General features: G+C 47.7%; 1 protein-coding gene across 2 annotated transcripts; it reads right to left on the reverse strand.

The window, feature by feature from the left end:
• Positions 1-80: 80 nt before the first annotated feature.
• abcc1 (ATP binding cassette subfamily C member 1 (ABCC1 blood group)) lies at positions 81-20,227 on the reverse strand. Of its 2 annotated transcripts, XM_076996094.1 has the most exons (32): positions 20,058-20,227; positions 18,891-19,067; positions 18,305-18,430; positions 17,878-18,015; positions 17,610-17,735; positions 17,419-17,486; positions 16,974-17,105; positions 15,469-15,696; positions 14,634-14,811; positions 13,998-14,159; positions 12,691-12,783; positions 12,286-12,489; positions 11,861-12,007; positions 11,558-11,645; positions 11,271-11,340; positions 10,205-10,331; positions 9,717-9,893; positions 8,438-8,605; positions 8,033-8,219; positions 7,496-7,537; positions 6,618-6,663; positions 6,256-6,385; positions 5,665-5,872; positions 5,144-5,454; positions 4,332-4,531; positions 4,104-4,230; positions 3,718-3,819; positions 3,368-3,514; positions 3,068-3,226; positions 2,802-2,968; positions 2,476-2,670; positions 81-1,577 (listed from the first exon to the last, which is right to left on the reverse strand). In XM_076996094.1, exons 1-32 carry the CDS (start codon positions 20,103-20,105, stop codon positions 1,469-1,471), a joined length of 4,587 nt encoding a protein of 1,528 aa, XP_076852209.1. In that variant the 5' UTR covers positions 20,106-20,227; the 3' UTR covers positions 81-1,468. The 2 variants fall into 2 exon arrangements, with proteins under 2 accessions (XP_076852209.1, XP_076852211.1); XM_076996096.1 differs by lacking the exon at positions 7,496-7,537 and having other exon boundaries at positions 20,058-20,226.
• Between the last annotated feature and the right edge of the window lie 2,154 nt (positions 20,228-22,381).

Genomic DNA, 22,381 nt, shown 5'->3' on the forward strand with positions numbered 1-22,381 from the left:
CTATAACTAAGGCAGCATTTACACCACCTCACATAAGTACAGCAGACATTATTCTGGCCATAACAACCAAGACGCAGAACTGGTTACAAAAATGTTTATTGCTTTAACTATTTATATCTGGATTCGTGATAATACACACACTTGGACAAGTATACAACAAGTATCAAATTATACAAATATAAATACATAAATCTGCAGTTTTAAATGTAACTATCTGTGATTTTTGAGTTAAACTCAACACAGGTCTTCTCTGAATGACGGGCCTCAAACAAAATCTGAAGGCATGTCCGTGCGTTACAGCACCGGAGAGAGATGAGGTCTGGACGGGTGGGACAGCACGGGCGACGCTGCATACACAGCACATGGGTCAGAACCGGGCAGCCCACTCAGCCCAGATGGACCCCACTATGGACGTGGAGTGTGGATTGTCTTCTACGAGACATGATGGACACCCCCAGTGCTGCAGCTACATATTCACTCCGTCCATAATCACAGACTTCACAGCTCTGCCAACAGTTGGGTGTCTCCACAATCTCCTCCAAGCTTACGTGTGTATTTAGTTCAGTGTGCGCCTGGCTGATCTGGACGGGCAGCTTACACTGAAGAGAGAACAAGATTGCGCTTAGAGGACAGGACGTCCTGCTCAGCTCATCCAGGGGGGACCCTGCTGGTCAGCAGCTAGCAGCCCAGACATTTAAATACATCTAACAATGTAACAACAATCAATTTTTTTGATAGCAATAAGTCAGTAACAATGACCAATAGTCTTTCCAATGACCTAACCTTTTATGACCTGATGACATCAGACTTGTGGCCGGGTAGGTGTGTTGGGTGGAGGGAGGTGGATGTGTTGAGGGGAACCAGCACTTTCACGAAAGGCAGCTTTAAGGAGATGTCCGAGGTGAACAATTCTTCTCAAACAAAACCAAATCGGCGTCCTTCCTGAGAATATGCCCCAGCCGTGGAGGACGCGACATGACCCCGTCCCCGTTTTTAAACAATGAACCCTGTTCACTCTGCTGAACAGTCTAAAAGAGAATGTGCACGGCAGCATGGGCCTCAGCTATGCATGACCACATGGACCGAGAAAGACCTACAGGTTCTAACTCATAAAGCTGGTCAAACCATATCCTTACATCCCTACATTTCCTAATGAAAACCACCACATGAGTCTGGATGTGGAGGTAAACATTTGTGATGAGGCAGCTTTCAAATAATATCAAGCATCAAAAAACGTCTATTAAGAAACCAAACCTTTTTCCCTCAAAAAACACACAAAATATCCTACTGGCAATTTGGAAGCAATCCTTAGAAATGGTAACACAGAAACTCTCTCAAATAGGCTCCTCCTAGAAGCAAGTTCCAGAACGCACAGATCCTTCTAAAGCATGAGGCGTGTTCCAGAGGAAGTGAGGTGTACTAGAACGAGAGGCAGGCCGCAGGAGACTCTTCAGCTAGACTCCTGCTGTCAGACCAAGCCGGAGTCTTTGGCCATTTTGTAGAATATTCCTTTCTTGGCAACGAGACTGGATGGAGATCCAAACTCTGCCATCTGGCCTTTATCTAGAACCAGCACCCTGGAAAGACACAAATACGGTGACGTGAGCTGCATTCCTATGCACAGCATGCCAGAGCAGTACCCTCGTCTTCCCTTCACACTAACTACACGACAACTGTAGTAGTTAGAAGGCCATGCACCATCGCCTCACAGCAGAGGTGTCAATTCCAGGTTCAGAAAGTAAAAGTCCTCACCAGGATTTTGCTCAAGCTTGCTAGATTTTCTAATTAGTGCAATCCAGGTAAAATTAGTGGAATCAACACAATCCAGGAAGCCTGAGCAAAATCCTGGTGAGGACTTTTACTTTCTGAACCTGGAATTGACACCTCTGCCTCACAGAAGACCTTAAGCATGCCTGGTCTGGTTTGTCTTCACAGCTGGGAAATTAGAATTGTGTCTACAGAATGGTAACCATATACTTTGCTTGAAAATTAAGCTCACTTTATTTCATTAGCTAACTACGTAACGGTTGCTGAAATCATTCTCTGACATTTATGAAGAGGTGCAGTGATGAACTCTTTCATTACCCCTGATGACACACCCCCTACAGTTTGGGATTTCTCTTAAAATGGCTGAATTCATTGTCTAGTCTACTTGACAGAGAATCACATCACATTTTTGTTCTCCAACACAAAAATTTTCCCTCCCCATCACGTTCACAACTTGGCAGTGTGTCCATGGAGAAACCCTTCACTGCAGAGGCTGGTACACCTCCTCCTCCAGCACGCCTGACTCAGCTCAACAGGTTAGCAAGCTGAGAGGGATACGAATGTGTTCGGGTTACCTGCACAGGTGAGGCCAGCAGCACAGCTGAAAACCAGTTTGAGATGAAAAGTGTGGGAAAAGACCCAAATTCTAAACTGCATCTTTTTCTTGAGGTCCAGTAGTGGCCCCGAGGGCGTGTTCCTCTGTCTCACCTGGTGTAGTCCATGATGGTGTTGAGGCGGTGGGCGATGGTCAGTACTGTGCACTCCTCAAACTGAGTGCGGATGGTGGACTGGATCAGGTTGTCTGTCTCCAGGTCCACGGCGGCCGTCGCTTCATCCAGAACCAGGATCCTGGTCTTCCTCAGGAGAGCTCGAGCCAGGCAGACCAGCTGCCTCTGCCCCAAACTGGCCCGCGCACACGGAGAAGCAGAGTCACTCACTCGGGACGCCACCGGCCGCACACAGAGCACACGGCAAGTCGGACAGGGTGAGCGGAGAAAGGCGGAGTTACGAGAGGAACGAGCGTGTCTGCGTACCTGAGGTTCTCTCCTCCCTCTGAACACTCGTGCTGCAGTTTGTCCGGGAGGCCCGACACAAAGCTTTTGAGGTGCGCCAGCTCCAGGGCCCTCCACACCTCCTCATCAGAGTACCTGTCGAAGGGGTCCAGGTTCATGCGCAGAGACCCTGAGAACAGCACGGGGTCCTACGGCACGAGAGCAGGTCAGAGGTGAAGCACAGGTGTGCACTGCATCACCACGTGTGCGGTGTGTGTGTGTGTGTGCGGTGTGTGTGTGTATGCTACCTGGGGGATGATGGTGATTCTGGAGCGCAGGTCGTGCAGACCCATGTCAGCAATGTTCACTCCATCGATCTGGATCCGTCCCTCAGCTGCCTCGATGATACGGAAGAGTCCCAGCGTCAGAGACGACTTTCCTGCCCCCGTCCTGCCCACAATCCCCACCTACACACACACACACACACACACACACACACACACACACACACAGGTTAAGTCCTACCTGTTAATTTTTTTAAAGAGCTTCTTGACTGAAACTCAGGTAAACTGCTCCACAGGAGAACCCCGCCCCAGATGCAGCTCCACCTTCTCGCCCCCCTCAATGGTGATGTCGATGTCATGGATGGCCAGCTCCAGGTCATCCCGGTAACGCAGGCCAAAGTTCTGGATATGGATGTGTCCAACGGTGGGCCAGCCGGCTGGAAGAGTGGACCGCTCCAGCTTCCACTCCGCCTGGAGAACACACAGCACACCGGGTCACACACACACGCATGCAGTCGCGAAGAGATACGTGTGGGGGGGGTCATGTAGGAGGGTCATGTAGGGATATGGGTAGCGTGTTGCATGGGGAGTCCTGTAGAGACACAGGTAGGGAGTTGTGTAGTGTGTGTGGGGGAGTTGTGTAGTGTGTGTGTGGGGCGTCGAGCTGTCCTTGCCTCCTTCTCTGTATCCGAGTACTCCTTCACTCTCTCCACTGCCACAATGTTCGTCTCCAGCTCAGACGACATTCTCACCAGCCAGTTGAGTGTCGCAGTCACCTGTGAGCAGGACCAGACACTAGCAGTCTAGTAATAATTCCATAAACTAGACACATGATATGATGTAACATGAGGAAACACTCATGTTTACACTGTTTACACTGGTCTGTACTGGTATGGATTGACTGGGCTTCATCTCAGGTGTGTTGGGAAATGAACCAGAAAACAAATTGGGTGTTCATTCATGGCTGATTTAGGAAGCTCTGATTTGCTAGGCTGCTTTGGTCATTAACCTCGCTGCACTCGGACGGTGTACTGTATGGTGTGGTGGGTCAGAGGAACACCTGTAGAGCGTAGGAGATGGACAATCCCATAAGCCCCGGACTCAGAGTGTCTCTCGACATCACAGCAAACAGCGCCGCAAAGGTCACTATACAGTTCCCCACAAACTCCAGCCTTACTGCCAGCCAGCTGCAGGTGAATGAACACACACACGCACACACACACACAGATTAAAAAGACAGATCATATAAAAGCCCCTGATGTTCCTCCAGGTGTGTGGGTGGTCTAACCGGTTGGCCACGATGCTGGGGTAGTAGGCCTGCTGGTTGCGGTCCACCCGCTGGTCACTCTCGCCGATGAAGCGCTGCTCCTCGCCGAAGGCCCGGATCACACTGGTGCCCAGCAGCGTCTCGTTAAAGTGGCTGTAGACCGGCGAGCGGCTTACTGACTCCAGACGCTTCAGCTGCCGAGACGAGGCCACATAGAAGCGCTGGAAGGTGAGCGCGCGCGCGCACACACACACACACACACACACACACACACACACACACACACACACGACAGCACGTCTGATTACCCCAGTCCAGCTTGTACATTTCACACGCAGTTTTTTTATTAATGATTATCTAATCAGTGCAGATTTGTTGGGTTTGACAGACCTCTGAAGACCCTCTCCTCCCCACCCATCTCCTCCCCACCCCTCTCTTCTCCTCCCCACCCCTCTCCTCCCCACCCCTCTCTTCTCTTCCCCACCCCTCTCTTCTCTTCCCCACCCCTCTCTTCTCTTCCCCACCCCTCTCTTCTCCTCCCCACCCCTCTCCTCCTCATCCCTCTCCTCCCCACCCCTCTCTTCTCTTCCCCACCCCTCTCTTCTCTTCCCCACCCCTCTCTTCTCCTCCCCTCTCCTCCCCATTGCTCTCCTCCCCATCCCTCTCTTCTCCCCTCCCCTCCCCATCCCTCTCTTCTCCCCTCCCCTCCCCATTGCTCCCCTCCCCATCCCTCTCTTCTCCTCTCCTCCCCATCCCTCTCTTCTCCTCCCCTCTCCTCTCCCCCACACCTCCCCTCCCCTCCCGTCCGCTCCCTCCTCATGATCTGGACTAACCTGCACAAAGAAGTAGAAGAGACCCAGAGGGGGGATAATGATGGCCGCCAGCGGCGTGGCCAGCAGAATCATAGTGCAGGCACCCAGGACGCTGAACATGGAACCCATGAACATCCTGATGATGCTGGGGATGACCGAGTCAATGGTGTCCGTCTCCTTGGAGAAGCGGTTGACCAGGTTTCCGCTGGGCGTGCGCTCGAAGAAGGCCATGGGGGAGCGCAGGACGTTGTACAGCATGTCCTCATGGAGGTAGCGAGAAGCAAGGATCCCACCGATGGAGACACAGATGGAGTAGCAGAACACGGCCACGCCTGGGGAGAACAAGCACACACTCACAGATCAAGGATCAGTTCCCAGGAAGAGCACATACCGTCATCCTGATCAATATCAATTTTAAGGAACTATTTACGTTCCTCAACAGTGCCCCCCAGTGTAGAAAAACAACATTGGGCCGATTTAAAGCAGATAATTTCACTTAGATAAAATATATGTAAATAAATATACATGGAGTTTAATGTAACCTTGTGAAAGGCCCAGAGCACCATACACCCCCAGTCGCAAATTTCTTGTTGGCTGCATGCCGTTAATAACCGGGTCGTCCGTCCAGAGACTGAGCCAGTAGTTTGATCCTAGTGATGCCATGTGCTGAGCCAGGAAGAAGATGATGCTGATGGAGCACAGACATAAGCCAATGGCCTTCATGTATTCCCAGAACACGGACAGCTTCACCTAGACAACACACACACACACACACACACACACACACACACACATCAGGCGGACATACAACCGCCACACAACAGCAAACCTCATATTTATGCTGCATAATCATTTATTATTATAAAACACTACAGGCCATTTTTCAAGATTAATCTCAACTCCAAACTTTCCCATCAATCAGTGCATTCAGTTGTCTTATCCCTTTCTGCGAAGATAAGACTGTGTGATTTGGACTGTAAGGTCTTCAATTTAACACATAGTCATCGGTCTGGGACACTGGCCTCATGTCTAACATTTTGCAGTGTAACCCGTGAACATGATGACGTCTTCGTTAACCGCGGACATATCGTCCCTTTCTCCCGCCTCTACCGCAGGTGTCTGCTGGGTCCTACCCTGCCCGTGTTGGCCTTGTCTGCCTCGGTCAGTCTGGCTGCGTCTGGAGTACTGCCCTTCCCGCCTGGGCCGTCCTTACTCTCAGTCTTCTGCAGGGCATCAGCAGCGTGCGGGGAATTCTGGCTTTGTCTACAAACAAATAAGACACAGGGTATGTCAGGTAAACTACATAACCCATCAGGCCGTTCAGTCTCCAGTCACAGGAGATCAGACACAAAACCTGCCACTAATCGAGCTCTGCAGGTAAAGCAGGACATGCGGGACTCTCTGCCTCTGCAGGACTGGGGCTGGACAATCCTGGGAGTCCTTCTGCTGGATCTCACTGGGTGTCTGGTAGAACCTGCTGTGTGTGCTGACTCACTTGGTCACGGCCGCAGGACTCTCCAGGGCTTTCTGCAGGGCAGCGTCTGGAGCAGACACAAGACAGCAGTCAGCCTCAGGAACAAGAAAACAAAAACACAAGCCTCACATGCACTCGACATGCTGTTCACAACACCCCCAACCGGGCCCCCAACAGGACCCCCAACCGGGCCCTCACTCCACAACTTGGACCAGTAAGCGCCACACCACACGGGCCTCACTTCTGCTCCAAGCTGCATGTTGTTGTGTAGCAACACGCGGGTCAGCGTGCGTTATACTGTAAAGGTGGAAAGGGAGCGATGCATGAGCAGATCGTGGGCCACAGCACACGTCCCCTGGCAACACGCCCACACACTCAACACGCCCACACACTCCCACACACTCCCACACACTCCCACACACTTCTCTTTTCCCAGAGCCACTCAGCTAGGACCAGTCTTAGTTTATGTAGTTAGTGATCATTGTGCTTATCTTCACAGCTGTTGGTACCACTGCTCGTAGAACTGAAGGGCCTTGTGCTCAGGTCTACAGATACACATTAAACAGACCTTTGAATCAGAAAGGGGCTGACACCCCAGACCAGCTGAGACAGCCTCCCCGAACCCCTGAGCCCACAACCCTGAGATTGAGAACCTGAGATCTAGACCCCGTGACCTCGAGTCCGCGACCCTGAGCTGGGCCTAACTGAGTGCTGGAACAAGGCATCAACCAAATGGTCTGGGTTCCTCACTCGACACCAGTCTGGATGTGTGGGTCACCACACACAGAGGTGAAGAGAGCCCATGAAGGTGAATGAATTTCCGAGAAGGATTAGGGCCAATTAAACCATGTCTGCAAAATAGTGGTCAGAAGCATGCAGGCCACACGCAACCCTCCAACCTTCACACGGCCCATGATCCTGCTGCTGCTCTGTAGACTCCTCTGACCAGCAGGAGAGAAGAGAACACACACAGACACACACACAGATGCACATAAAGGACATTGAGACACAAACAAAACCTCGCTAGTCAAAAAAGAAGAGAGACTAAGGGGGAGATAAATGTTTGGTTAAGTGATATTTTCTATCCGCTTAATGAAATAAATACAGAATGTTTTCAAAATCCAGGAGTGATGATCTCCCGAGAGAAGATCCCCCCTCAGGCAGGAATCTTCAGCTCCCACCAGCGTGCAACACGGCAGCAGGTGTGCCCTGCCCTGCCAGACGTGATCCGGCTCATTATCAAACACTTTTTGTGCTGGAAAATTTGAATCCTTGCAAAACAGTGTAGCCTCAGAACTGGACCACTTTCTCTTCAGTGAAACCGACAAAGAAACATCAGAGTGAAACACACAAGACATTCTCACATTTAGAAGCTCAAAGCAAAGATGAAAAGACACAATCCCCCTCAAGGTCATGACCCCGCTGGGGCCTCTGACCTGCAGCCTGCTCCTCCTCCCCTTCCTGCTCAGCGTTGGCGTAGGTGCGGAGGAAGTCTGCGAAGGCTCCCTGTCTGCCCAGCAGCTCAGAGTACGAGCCTGTCTCCGTGATCTCTCCGTCCACCATGACCAGGATGAGGTCGACCTGCGGCAGGAAGCTGAGGCCGTGGGTCACCAGCACGCGCGTCTGTTCTCACCAAACACACACACACACACACACACACACACACACACACACACACACACACACACACACACACACACACACACACACACACACACACACACACACTGAGATCAGCAACATCCGTGTGTTACAGGACACTAGGCAGCAAAGCCTTCTGACATGAATAAACAATGCTACATTAAAATATTTTAAGATGATCCAGATAGCTGCAGGTTTACCCGGCCTCGGAGAAGACCCTCTGGGCCAACGACCTTGTCGAAGATGTGCTTCCCCACGTGGGCATCCACAGCGGACAGGGGGTCGTCAAGAAGGTAGACGTCACAGTCACAGTACACCGCCCGGGCCAGACTGACACGCTGCTTCTGCCCTCCAGAGAGGTTCACACCCTAGAGACCACAGCGTAGACCACTGAGCCACGCACAAGAGCAAACTACAGCCCGTGTGCAACCAGTACATTATCAAAACCAACTACAGCCCGTGTGCAACCAGTACATTATCAAAACCAACTACAGCCTGTGTGCAACCAGTACATTATCAAAACCAACTACAGCCTGTGTGCAACCAGTACATTATCAAAACCAACTACAGCCCGTGTGCTACTAGTACATTATCAAAACCAACTACAGCCCGTGTGCTACTGGTACATTATCAAAACCAACTACAGCCCGTGTGCTACTAGTACATTATCAAAACCAACTACAGCCCGTGTGCTACTAGTACATTATCAAAACCAACTACAGCCCGTGTGCTACTAGTACATTATCAAAACCAACTACAGCCCGTGTGCTACTAGTACATTATCAAAACCAACTACAGCCCGTGTGCTACTAGTACATTATCAAAACCAACTACAGCCCGTGTGCTACTAGTACATTATCAAAACCAACTACAGCCCGTGTGCTACTGGTACATTATCAAAACCAACTACAGCCCGTGTGCTACTGGTACATTATCAAAACCAACTACAGCCCGTGTGCTACTGGTACATTATCAAAACCAACTACAGCCCGTGTGCTACTGGTACATTATCAAAACCAACTACAGCCCGTGTGCTACTGGTACATTATCAAAACCAACTACAGCCCGTGTGCTACTAGTACATTATCAAAACCAACTACAGCCCGTGTGCTACTGGTACATTATCAAAACCAACTACAGCCCGTGTGCTACTGGTACATTATCAAAACCAACTACAGCCCGTGTGCTACTAGTACATTATCAAAACTTCATCACTGTAAGGAATCCGAGACGTGGAGGAGACCAAGTTCACTGCAATGATTCACAGTTCCTGCTGCTGATTTAATAAAGAATCGTTTCTGTCATTAACACATCATGGGTACTAATCACAGGGGTTAGATACTTACTCTTCACTCAACAATAGCACCTACATCTATGAGTGTGGACACACAAAGAAATGAATATAAAATTGATAAAAAAAAGAAATATCATGGTGTGGAATGAGAGCGCCCCCCCCCAGGGCCAGGACTCCCCCCCCACCTTCTCTCCTATCTCAGTGGCATCTCCCCCAGGAAGGATGTCCAGGTCAGGGAGGAGGGCACACGCCTCCAACACACTGTGGTAAAAACTCTCCTTCGTCTCCCGCCCAAACACGACGTTCTCCCGCAGGGTGGCGTTCTGGATCCAGGCCTGCTGGGGGACGTACGCCACCGCACCCTGAAAAGGAGTACAAACACTTTTACAATTTCAACACAGCGATGTCCATATGTTGATCAATTTGTTATGTTACAGCGTCCTAGATTGTGTGCGCTCTCTGGGAATTCAACCTATGACCCTTGTGTTCATTGGGTCTCTCCTGCATCAGGTGAGATACCAGAGCAAGGTGCTTTAAACTAAGGGGTGGGCAATAAGATTCAAAGGTAATATGATACTTAAAGCCACGATAGATCTGGATCATGACGGTTGGTGGTTTTGAGGTTTGTTGAGTGATGGCATGTGGACTCTGATGGAGTGCGTGTGTGGGCTACCTTGACAGACACAAACCCCTCCAGTTTGTGCATCTCTCCCAGGAACGCAGAGAGCAGGGAGGACTTCCCTGAACCCACATGTCCGACCACAGCTACCAGCGCTCCCTCAGGGATACACACATTAATGCTGCAGAATTAATGAGACACAGAGAGGTAAAGAGTTTAAAAATACCACACACAGAGGCGCGCACGCGCACGCACGCGCACGCACACGCACGCACACGCACACGCATGCACACGCACGCACACACATGCACACGCACGCACACGCACACACGCACACGCACACACACACACACACACGCACACACAGCAGAGAGGTAGCCGTAGGGACCAGAAGAACACTCAAACACACCATAGAAACATAAAGCTCTACAGATTTAGCCATTTCTTCAATTATTCAATTACTTCAACACATCCACCTAATTACAGTTTACATTAGGAAGATTCAAATGGATTTGGGTGATACAATTCAGATCTGCAAGAAACAAACAAATGAAATGTCCAATTAAGCAGAAATGCATCAATTCCTTGATTTCCTCCTATAGCCCAGGTAGATCAGAGCAGCAGAGTTCAGACCCAGACTCAACGCAACCCTGCTTTGCACCTTTAAGGGTCTCCATGCTCCCACACACCCACGTCCGCTCTGGGCAGGCCGCTACGGAGCTGACCCGGATGCGTGGCCAGAGACCTGAGACTGAACCCTGCTGGATTACAGGACGGGAATTACACCAGCACTGTCGTCTGGTTTACGTCTCTCGTTTGGCACAATACATTTTTGTGTGTCTCATTCTCTCGACATGCAGCTGTACCTGCCGACCGAATCCTGAAATTCCAGTTGGGCAGCTGCAGGAGTTTTGCACTATGTGACCACAACATTCTCATGTCAGTACTGACAGGCTTGTTTCATTTTGTCATGCAGTTGAAGTAGAATGAGCTGGATATTTACCTTGCTCTAATTATCTTCCACTTTATCAGTCTGTAAACATTACATGCTTTTGCATAATGGTTTTATCTGAACCCTTGCTTGGACATATATTTATGTCTGTGACAGGCCATCCGTTACCTCTTCAAAGTAGGCGGGTCTTCTCTCGACCAGCTGAAACCCCCGTCCACAATACTGATGCTGTTTGGAGCTGAACAAAGAAAAAACCAGAAAGAGCTGATCACTCCTCACCGCTGAACACAACAGCAGAGCCTGGCCATCTGGACACACGCACGACGCACGCACGCACGCACGTAAACGTGCTTGTACTGTGTTCATTTTGGAACTGTGTGTAGAGCGGTGCAGGTGGTGTTTATTATGGCAACGTGTGGTGCTGTAATGATTTTGGTACCAGATCAGGATCTTACAGCCACTAATTGCTGTGTGGTCCACACTGTCCTGCTCCAATTCCTCGTGAGACAGGAAGACACGCAGGCGCTTCATGGACACACTGGCCTACAGAGACAGAGAGACAGTTCAAAATGAAATCCACTCACAAACACTAGTCTACACCACGCAGCAAATTCATCACCTGACAGTTAAAAGTGTCAACACTGAACGTACTCTAGTCATCTTAAAATATATTCTGCTAGTTAAAAAAAGGACTATGACTAGTAAATTTTAACAAACGTAACTCGGACGGCGGCCTGCTAGCGCAACACGTGACGGACCTGAACCATGCTGCTGATGACCATGGGGAGCATGTTGAGTGGGAAGCGTAGGATGTTGAAGAGGGCCAGAGACACGAAGGCCTTCTGCGCGTCCAGGACATTGTGCTCGTCCACCAGCACATAGACGGCAAACGTGGACAGCGCCACCTAGCAGGGGAGCGAGGGGGGATTCAACAATGAACTGATGAAGGGTAGCGTGGCAGATTACAACATCTCTACTGAAGGACCTACAGCAAACACCTATAAACTGTTATCAAACGGACTACTATGAAGTCTTGCGTCAACCACCTCAAAAAGTACCACCACCAGCTGTCCACAAAAGCATTTGTACATGCACAGGGCTTATTAAGCCTGCAATGTCTGCTTTCTAAAGGTTTGTGTAGTCGTTGAGGTTTAAGTGTACTTCACATGGTGTACTCTCTTACCAGGAAGGGGGCGCAGACCCAGGTAAAGGTGGAGACAGCACTCAGGTACGCCATTCTCTTCAGCACGGCCAGTTCACTCTCTCGGATGGCAGACACCTTGTCTCGGAAGGCCAGCTCCCACGCGTACAGTTTCAGCACCTTGATGCCGTTCAGAACTTCGTTCATCAGCTTGATCCTGCTGTCTTTGTTCTTCATCTGCGCCACCTTGAGGACGGACGCAACATTGTTTTGAAGCTTCTCCAGGCTCTACAACTTCACCATCTTATACTGTAAGCCTCACAGGAACACATTATATTGCACTAGTCATATCAAGATCAATTTGAATGTTTATTAGTACAAGATGGCGAGTGGTCCCTTTGAATCTAACCCATGACCTAGGTGTGGATGGTACCTTGCTCTACCTACCTGAAAGGTTTTGGTCTTCATAGCTATGACTGCATTCACGGGGACCATAAGTACCATGACAGCAACCCCAGCCAGTACAGAAGGTCCCAGATTCTGCCCACGACCCAAAAGAGAAGAACATTCACACTCAGTTCTCCAGTTAAGGAAATGAAATAAATGAAGAAAGAATTTACTGTGATAAAACTAGTCATCACAGCAATAGTTAATTCTGTAGCAATTCTATCTGTTTAGATACACGGCAGTAGAAGCTACATTATATCATCATACTGTACTGCAGGGGTACTCAACTGGCGGACCGCGGTCCGGATCCGGACCCGAACGCAGTCCTGTCCGGACCCAATCTCATTCCTGATTAACTGGATACGGACCAAAACAAAACCGTAGCATTTATTTCAGGGCTATTTATTTCAGGGCGTCACGAGTGTTACGTTTGCCCCCCCCCCCCCCCCCCCCGCTCAACAACAAGCCTGCCTGGTTGACGCTTCGGCGCGAGGGTCCGCGCGGCGAAAATGACGTAATCGCTGTGGCTCCGCGTGTGCGCGAGTGGCTCGCGCGCTGTCGGTTCGAGAGGTCGTGCACCTCTCGAATTTTGTAACTTCGCGCCACGCTTCAGCGCAATGAACAAAGTCACGTTTTCAGGGTTCATACACCTTTATAAGGTGGAATTAAAGCACTTGTACGTCACTTTCAAGGTCAATTTCAATATTTCCCAGCATGTTAAATATAATAAAGGTAAATATTTATACATATACTCGAAATAATTCGCTTTTTATCACATTATTTAATGGTTGTTTATTTAAAAAACGCCCAATCTTCACGTCTTCACGGTCTCTCATGTTTCGTCCTGGAATTACAAGAGGCTCGTATTTGTTAACCTCATACAAGAAGTTGTGAAACCAAGTAGTTACAATTTCAAGCATTTTAAAGTACTTTAACCTAAATTCCAGCACTTTTCAAACCTGAAACATATAGCAACATTAAAATTGGTCAGGTAAATGTTCATTACCCTGTTTTGAGGGGTGTTTCTTCCACATATCGTTTCGGACAAAACGCCTATCGTGTCGGAGAACACTGCAGTGACGCTCGCGAAAGTATAAACGCCTCCACCGTTCGCGCACCGCCCCCCCCCCCCCCCCCCCCCCCCGCTCAACAACTTACGTTCGCCACCCCCGCCGCACCGGACCTCAGGTCACAGGTATCTGCCAAAATTGGACCGCGGACAAATTTAGTTGAGTACGCCTGCTGTACTGTCTTCATGAAACAAGAACAAACAAAGCATCGTGTGTGTGTGTGAGCAAGTCGCCCACCTGCCACAGGAAGTAGAGAGCTAGCACGACCTGAAGAGGGGCCGACCAGACCATGTTGATGTAGGTGATGAGGTCCATGAAACGCTGGGCGTCCACAGACATCAAGTTCACGATCTCGCCCACCGTTGAGGTGCGGCGGGCAGCATTGGTGATGACCAGAGCCTGGAGAGGGAATGAGTCGTGAGACAAAAAGAGTCATGGTTAGGGTTAGACATTATCCTCCGATGTGTGCTTGTGTACAAGAGACAAGATGTGTATTTCTCTTTGATGTCGGTCTGTCTACATGAGCTAAGATGTCTAATGGTCTTTCTGGTTACATAAGATATCTGTCTAATGTCCGTCTGTCTACTAGAGCGGAGACGCTCTGCGAGCTGGTTAAGGCTACCATGCAGGCCATGGGTCCTTTAGATCTTTCATGCACAACAGCTTCTATATCCAAAAATAATACTGCTGGGATTGTTCAAAGAACAGGAAGAAATCCTTCCGTATCTACACCCCCTGTAGAATTCAAAGTGTTGAATGTAAGGAGCTGATGACGTGTGAGCAGAATCGCTATGACCGTCACGCCTCATAGGGCCGTACCATCACACCGGTGCAGGGGGCCGTACCATCACACCTATGCAGGGGTGAGCTCACCTTCCTGTAGACAGCGCCTACGATGGCGGTGCGCAGCCTCATACCCGTCACGAAGCACACGTGGAAGTATCGCTGGAGGACAAGCGTCTGCACACACGTGCACGCGAACAGCAGCGACGTGTAGAAGTAGCCGTGCCAGGAGGGGGCGCTGGAGTCATTCACAAACTGGATGAGCAGCCTGCAGAGAAAGGCCTTCGCTCAGTGAACGTGTTAACAGCCCTTTATTCACTGATCTGAGATCAGACCTGCACCTTCAGGTGTTGGAGGATTGGATGATTTGGACAGAAGGAGCTAGTTTCGAATCAGTTCAGAGAAGCATGCATTCCTGGCCTAGCCCTTCAAGATCTCATCAGTGAGACATGAACACCTCCACCTACTCACATCATGACACAAAGCATCAGAATGCTCCTTCACTACACTCAAGCCCATGAAAGGCTGATAGAAAACTAGACGCTTGCAGGCCCACAGAGAGATCAGGGCCCTCTCAGAGGACCGGTTTGTAACGTGATCATTCTCAGCATGCCAAAGCAAACTCTTCGGATGGATTATCTTTACAAGATCACAGCTGTTGCTGAGGAAGAAAAGCCTCCCCACAGAGTGTGACATCCTCCTATCCATCACGCCGTGAAGCAAAACAAACGTCTGTGCACGAGGGCTCTGGAAGGCAAACACACTCCGCCCCGTTTACATTTACGGCATCTTGCCGACAGCCTTATCCGAAGCAACTTACAATTTGACTGAATATAACTGGAGCAGGTGATACAATTTTATTTACATTTAAAGCACCTGTTGCCATGGCGATATGCAAATGTGTGGAGTGTGAATGACTGAGCACCTGAGGATTTCCGGTCCCACGAACATCAGGACGTCGTGGATGATCTTGTAGACGGAGCTGATGAGGAAGTAAGGGCCAAAGGTTCGGCATAAGGCGAGGAAGAGTGAGGGCTCGGCACCCTTCTGGAGCGTCTTCACCAGCAGAACCTCCACCTCTGCCTCAGGATGACCCTCCTTCTTATCAGGAGTGGTGGGGCGCTTTGGCGAGTACAGGCTCTTTTCTTGAGACCTGAAGAAGAGACAGCGTGTCATGACTTAGGGAAAAGAAAGACACAAAGTCCCACAATGCCAGCTCCACCACTGAGAGGACTCTGTACACCTGAGAGGGGACACCTGTCAGGTGAGGTCCCATGGTGTGGGAGACGCTGCTTTTTGTGGTTCGTAGGAGCACATGAAGCTGTTCTCTCACACACACACACACACACACACGTTGTCAGGGACCAACCTTGCAATCTGAATACATGCTCTTTAAAGTTTCAACTGCTAGCATGTCAGGTAGCAGTCAGACGGCGATGGTCTGTTATAGCCGAGATGTACACAAGCTACATGGATGTTTACTCAACTCTTGCTTCTCAGACAGACACACAAATCAGACACAGAAACTATTACGTCTATGCTCTGGTTGCTAGGCACATAAGAATGGTTGCCAGGCTACCATCTTTAACATAATAAAGGCCCTGTAACTGCTGCTGTAATGAGTATTTGCTTACACCACACTTACAGTCCTCACTAATCCAGCAGACCCCTGTGGGGGGTCAGGGGCACATTTTGTAACCATTCCAAACTTTCAGAAACTGCTGTGTCATCATGGAAACATCCAAGAACACTTGTTTTGAGAAATGTGAAGTGTGTTGCAAGATTACCATTAACCTTCAACTCAGTCACACAGTTCAGACTCCACCGCTTTACTTCAAGACTCTAGCATGTGGTTTCTGTACCACACTGAAATGGCTCACCAGAGAAAAATTGCTTCTTCTTCAGGTTTGATTCAGAAAACACAATATAGCAATATAAACATCAATCTCAGGGATCAAATTCTCAGGGTTAGGGTTAGGCAATATCAGTTTACAGTTTGGACTTAATTTATTCTTTTTGAAGTTTGAATTGGTTCTTGGTCAGATTTTAGTTATTTTCAGTGATTCAGTTCTCTTGCGTACATTTGCAGGTACCCTGATCATTTAATTTTTTTTTCAGGACACACGTGCATTACTGTAACTGTAATCTGGACCCCATGCCTGTCTTAGTGCCAGCACTGAGAGATGGTCAAATGTCTGTGAGATCCCCTAAAGCTAAACACAACTTCACAACCATTTCTGGCTCACCACTGAACTTCACTGAATTCACGGGTACACAGGATATTTTTAATTTTTTTTTCAAGAAAGCATAAATATAACTTTTTAAATTACTTTAAAGTTTTTATAATTTTTTTGCAATTTTGACTTTGCTTATTGTGTGACTTGTGTAGGGTGTTTTTTTGGAATAACTAAGTCCCAAGCCGAATCTGACCTTTTGATTTTGTTGCATTCCTGGTCCCATCGACACACCAGCTGGGGCACCACCGAGCAGGACTGGTCCTTCAGGTTGAGGGACCACAGATCCTTCTCCTCCAGAGGTCTTCTGTATCCCTGCACCAGCAGCCTACCACAGACACACAAACACAAACGCCGGTGTGCTTCTGCTGTCTGGGGCCAGCTAGGCCCTGACCCGTGGGAGTTTCAACACAGCTCCCACATATCGTACTGGAGAAGTCAGAGACTCCCAAAGATACAAGGAGACACTAATTAGCATGCTCATGTGCATGTCTCTCGATGGAATAGCATCATCAATGCTTAACCGCAGTTGAAGCCCAACTCCACGTAGGGGTTTTACAGATGCTGTCTCAAGGCGTTGAGGTTCATACTGAACAACAAGCTTTTAGATACCAAAAACAAGACCAACTGATTCTTCTCACCCTGTGATCCACCAGAACGTGATCTTGGAGAGGAAGCAAGCCCCTGACTCTGGGCTGGCTTGGAGTTTCTACACACACACACACACACACACACACACACACACACACACACACAATCTGTTAGTTCAAAGTCATGAGTCTGGCTGGGACTGCTCCCCACACACAACATACAAGGAGGACAGCCTACTCACAGCGTCTTTGACCTGGTTGGAAAAGAACGGGGCCTGGTCTGAGAAGCAGGACAGGACGAAGGAGACGAGGAGTAAGCCATAGTAGCTGTAGAAGGTGCTGTACCTGAAGACTTTTACTGTGGCGGGCTGCACAAAGTGAAGGACACAGGATAAACGGTCACGGTCACCACTCCTCAGATCCTCAGAATGACTCAAGTTAATGGCTGTATTCATATAAATGTAAATATGAAAGATTCATGTAAATGTAAAGATGACGTTATAGTCTCACCTCATGGACTGCCTGCAGGATCTTAGATCGAAATGTTACTGTGGCACACAACACAGCAATAAGCCAAAAGTTCAGCATCACCCCTGAGGACTGGACCCCCTTGATCCGCTCATACTGGATCACCAGCGTAGCCAGCAGCTGGTAAAAACACAAACACACACACAAATCAGAAAAGATTCATTTGGAGATTACTATAGATTACCACTTCACCAATATGAAAATAGTACAAATAAAAATGTAAATGATACTAAAGTTACTTCAGGATTCAAATGTGTTCTCACTGTAATCACTGGTCTCCCCTTAATGCCAAGAACACTTCTGATTATGGAATATGATTATGAAATGTTTGGGTAAATATTTGCAAACTAATTTGGATCGCGTCTGTGAGCCAGACACAGCTTGTAGATGTGTTTATGCTGAGGGTCACCATGGTGATGCCCAGGACAGTAGGGCTGATGAGGTAAGCAGGAGCCTCGGCAACTCCGTGTCCTCTTTCCCAGAAAGTGTAGAAAACATCAGCCCAGCACAGTATCCACAACACGAGCCCAGCAGCCTGCGGGAGGAGACGACAGGCCCTCGGATGAGAGGAGATATCTTAAATAAACACTCTGTGACCAAAACAAGAAGAGCAGTGCTCCTCAGGGGGAGTAAAACAGCAGGAAGAGTGATCCTCACCGACAGCCAAACAAACCTCATGAAGCATAAAGGAAAACAAAGGTCACAGTCTTGGAGCGCTTCAGACAAAAACAAACAAGCAAAGCACCCCCACCCCACTTCAGTTCCTTCATCCTGAATGAGCAAATATTTCTGACAGTAGAGAGAAGGAACTAGGAACTGGTAATTATCCACGCCTCCAGTAATCTCTCTCTCAGCTCTTCTTTTACCTCACAGCCCCACTAAAGTGAGAGTTAGAATGGATAGGATTTTCACTTTTTCTATTAAATTATTGTTTAATTATTTTTTTATAGAAATAGCATTTAATAAATGAAACTAAGGACTGAATGTTTACTCACTGTTTTGGCCTTGTTGAGCCAAGTCATACAAATGTACCCACGGTCATGGCTTTTCAAATATATAAAGTATAAAGGTGCACACAGCCAGAGGTAGCCACACGGGATCCACATCAGCACCGTGTTCTGGAAACACTGGGTCAGGTCCGGAGTGGGCGCGCGCCATGTGCGGTTCCAATCCTGATTACAAGACAGACAAAATGCGGCGTTTTTAAACAACGCTCCCTATTTAAACATGTTTTGATGAAAAGTAAATGACACAGAGGAACAACTCAACAGTTATGAACACAGATGATGATGTCAGCGGGTGTTAAAGCAGTGATTCCTTGTGGAGAGTGAAGCGGTACACTTTCAAAACACTTGTTCCAAACACTTGTTTGGCCAGTTAGGTGGACTGTGATTACAATGGCTCAAGAGCCCTTTGGGTAACCTTGATGCAAACAAGAGAAAACCTTCGCTGAAGGAAATATAACTTATGACAGGCCAGATAGATGCAGATCAGAAATATGACAGAAAAAGCTCGGAATATCAAGGTACTCGGTTTCGTGGTTCTTGGAAACCCTCGACGGTGTCTGATGGTATGTTAGATTACAAATCACAGTGAAAATAATGTTTAAAAATACTGACAAAAGTTTAATGTTATTGTGACTTTCAGGACTCAATTCTTGACGTATCAAAATATACGAATAAATTGCTGTTCGCTTGCATGATTTATTTCAGCAAAAACAACATGCATATCCACGATAGCTACAAGTGCTCGTATTAAGAATCAACTCGTAACTACCCATGTTTCTACAAGCAGAGTTGTTATCCTACATCAGCTACATAGTTAAGCTGGTAAATATAGGAAACCTAGCTAGCCAACATGTTATTTAGCGAGCTAGCGACTTTAAAATAGGCTGGCGAAGTATACAGCTAGACAGCCAGAGCTCTAAAAACAGGGGTTAAAATACAAACGCGAGGAGAAAAGAAACATGGCTTGTTTCACTGTGCAAACGTGTGTTCACGCTGGCCAGGAATACCGTAACGATTCAAACCGTACAGAACTCGTTCAAGCCCATGAAGGGTATTGAGTAGAGCCAGCGAGCATTACCAGCGTTACCAGCGCTTCATACTGGACAACAATAATTAAAGACGAAACCAGAATTCACGTAATAAAAACGCACTTACCCAAAACGGATCAGAGCCGTTAGCGCTGCAAAAAATATCAATACCCATTGGATGTGTTTTTTGGTTTAATAAATTACTAACTAAACATTACTGTCACCGCTCTCAGCTACCCTGCACCGGCCCGGTATTAGGGCGCGCTGACCGTGTTTTGCGCAGCCGCGTCGTGACGTCACACTGACGGGATGTTTGTCGTTCGTTCGTTTACGTAATTCTCGTCTTTGCCGTCTGCTTATCAGAAATACGGAGAAGGGTAATGCTGCAGGCCGGAGCCCCGGTGGGCGTGGGTAAAGGGCGGAGCATGTGTCAATCATTTTCGACTGCAGCCAATCAGATACTACACTTTTGTTGTCAATCAATTTTTATTAAGCCAATTATCAGCCAGAGTTAGCTGTCAATCATTTTTTACTGCAGCCAATCATCTTAACAGATCTGCCAAAAGAAGGCGGAAACTGCACGGAGAAGCTCTTTAAACAGAAGTATATGCCGCTCTTACACAAAAGTAGCTGAATAAAAACATTAGAAGAGCTATGACTTTAGACATTTTTAAATAAAAGTTTAAAATACTTCTCACTTGTTATTCTGGAACGGCACTTTAATGTTTTTTTTTCCTTTATTGCACGTATTGCATCATTTACATCATATATATATATATATATGTGGCGAGTGTAAATTGTTAGCGGAGGGGAGGTGTAAATGGACACAAATTAAGTATTATATCGCGATCGATCGCCAAGTATAAACGCCTCCGCCGAGCAAAGCGTTGAGGAGCGATTTCGATTGGAGGATCGTGCTCTATTTTGTATTATTAATTTTTTGCTGATGCTGGTCCAGCGTGTCGCGTGCCACTGATTATGCCTCGGCGTGCCAACGGTGGCCCGCGTGCCATAGGTTGCCGACCTCTGCTGTAGAGCCTTTGAATATTAAAACCATTGTAGAAATTAAGCTCAGCAAGTAAAGTAAAAGAAGGACGCGATCACACAGTCTCATTGAATATGTAGGAGTTAATGAATAAAGTGCACCAACGCAAAACCCGTGACATAATCCAAATCCAAAGTTTGAAGACCAGTATTTTTTTTATATAATCAGGCATTGCTTTTAATCGTCATAATTATGGAGAGCTAGCTAGATATCGTATGCTCACCGTGTATCTTTCGCCAAGAGAAATTCGTGGGCAGAGTTTAATTACATCTTTGCGGGAGTCATTGAGTTGGATTAACTCTGATTTGATCAACTCTGTCCGATAACTCAAACGCTCCATCGTCATTTGATTATATCAAAACAATACTAATCTTCAAACTTTATTTGGATTATGTCACGGGTTTTGCGTTGGTGCACTTTATTCATTAACTCCTACATTTTCAATGAGACTGTGTGATCGCGTCCTTCTTTTACTTTACTTGCTGAGCTTAATTTCTACAATGGTTTTAATATTCAAAGGCTCTACAGCAGGGGTCGGCAACCTATGGCACGCGGGCCACCGTTGGCACGCCGAGGCATAATCAGTGGCACGCGACACGCTGGACCAGCATCAGCAAAAAATTAATAATACAAAATAGAGCACGATGCTCCCAATCGAAATCGCTCCTCAACGCTCTGCTCGGCGGAGGCGCTTATACTTGGCGATCGATCGCGATATAATACTTAATTTGTGTCCATTTACACCTCCCCTCCGCTAACAATTTACACTCGCCACATATATATATATATATATGATGTAAATGATGCAATACGTGCAATAAAGGAAAAAAAAAACATTAAAGTGCCGTTCCAGAATAACAAGTGAGAAGTATTTTAAACTTTTATTTAAAAATGTCTAAAGTCATGGCTCTTCTAATGTTTTTATTCAGCTACTTTTGTGCAAGAATTGCATATACTTCTGTTTAAATAGCTTCTCCGTGCAGTTTCCGCCTTCTTTTGGCAAATCTGTTAAGATTGGCTGCAGTAAAAAATGATTGACAGCTAACTCTGGCTGATAATTGGCTTAATAAAAATTGATTGACAACGAAAGTGTAGTATCTGATTGGCTGCATTCGAAAATGATTGACTTATGCTCCGCCCTTTACCCACGCCCACCGGGGCTCCGGGCTGCAGCATTACATATATGGAAATACGTATAGGTTCGTGTTGTGTCTATGAATACCCAAGGGGGGGGGGGGGGGGGGGGGGTTAATATCGCAACTTGGCTTTGAATGTGCAATTCTGAGCATTCAGTGGACGCGTTGTTGAACTTTCTATAAGGGACTTTCCTTATAGTTCCGCAAACGGTTCCGATTTACCTCAGCAATGCGTGACAAGACAAGAACACAGCACAAGAAAACTCGAGA

The sequence above is a fragment of the Brachyhypopomus gauderio genome, chromosome 2 (genome assembly GCF_052324685.1).
Source record: "Brachyhypopomus gauderio isolate BG-103 chromosome 2, BGAUD_0.2, whole genome shotgun sequence".
Lineage (NCBI taxonomy): Eukaryota > Metazoa > Chordata > Actinopteri > Gymnotiformes > Hypopomidae > Brachyhypopomus > Brachyhypopomus gauderio.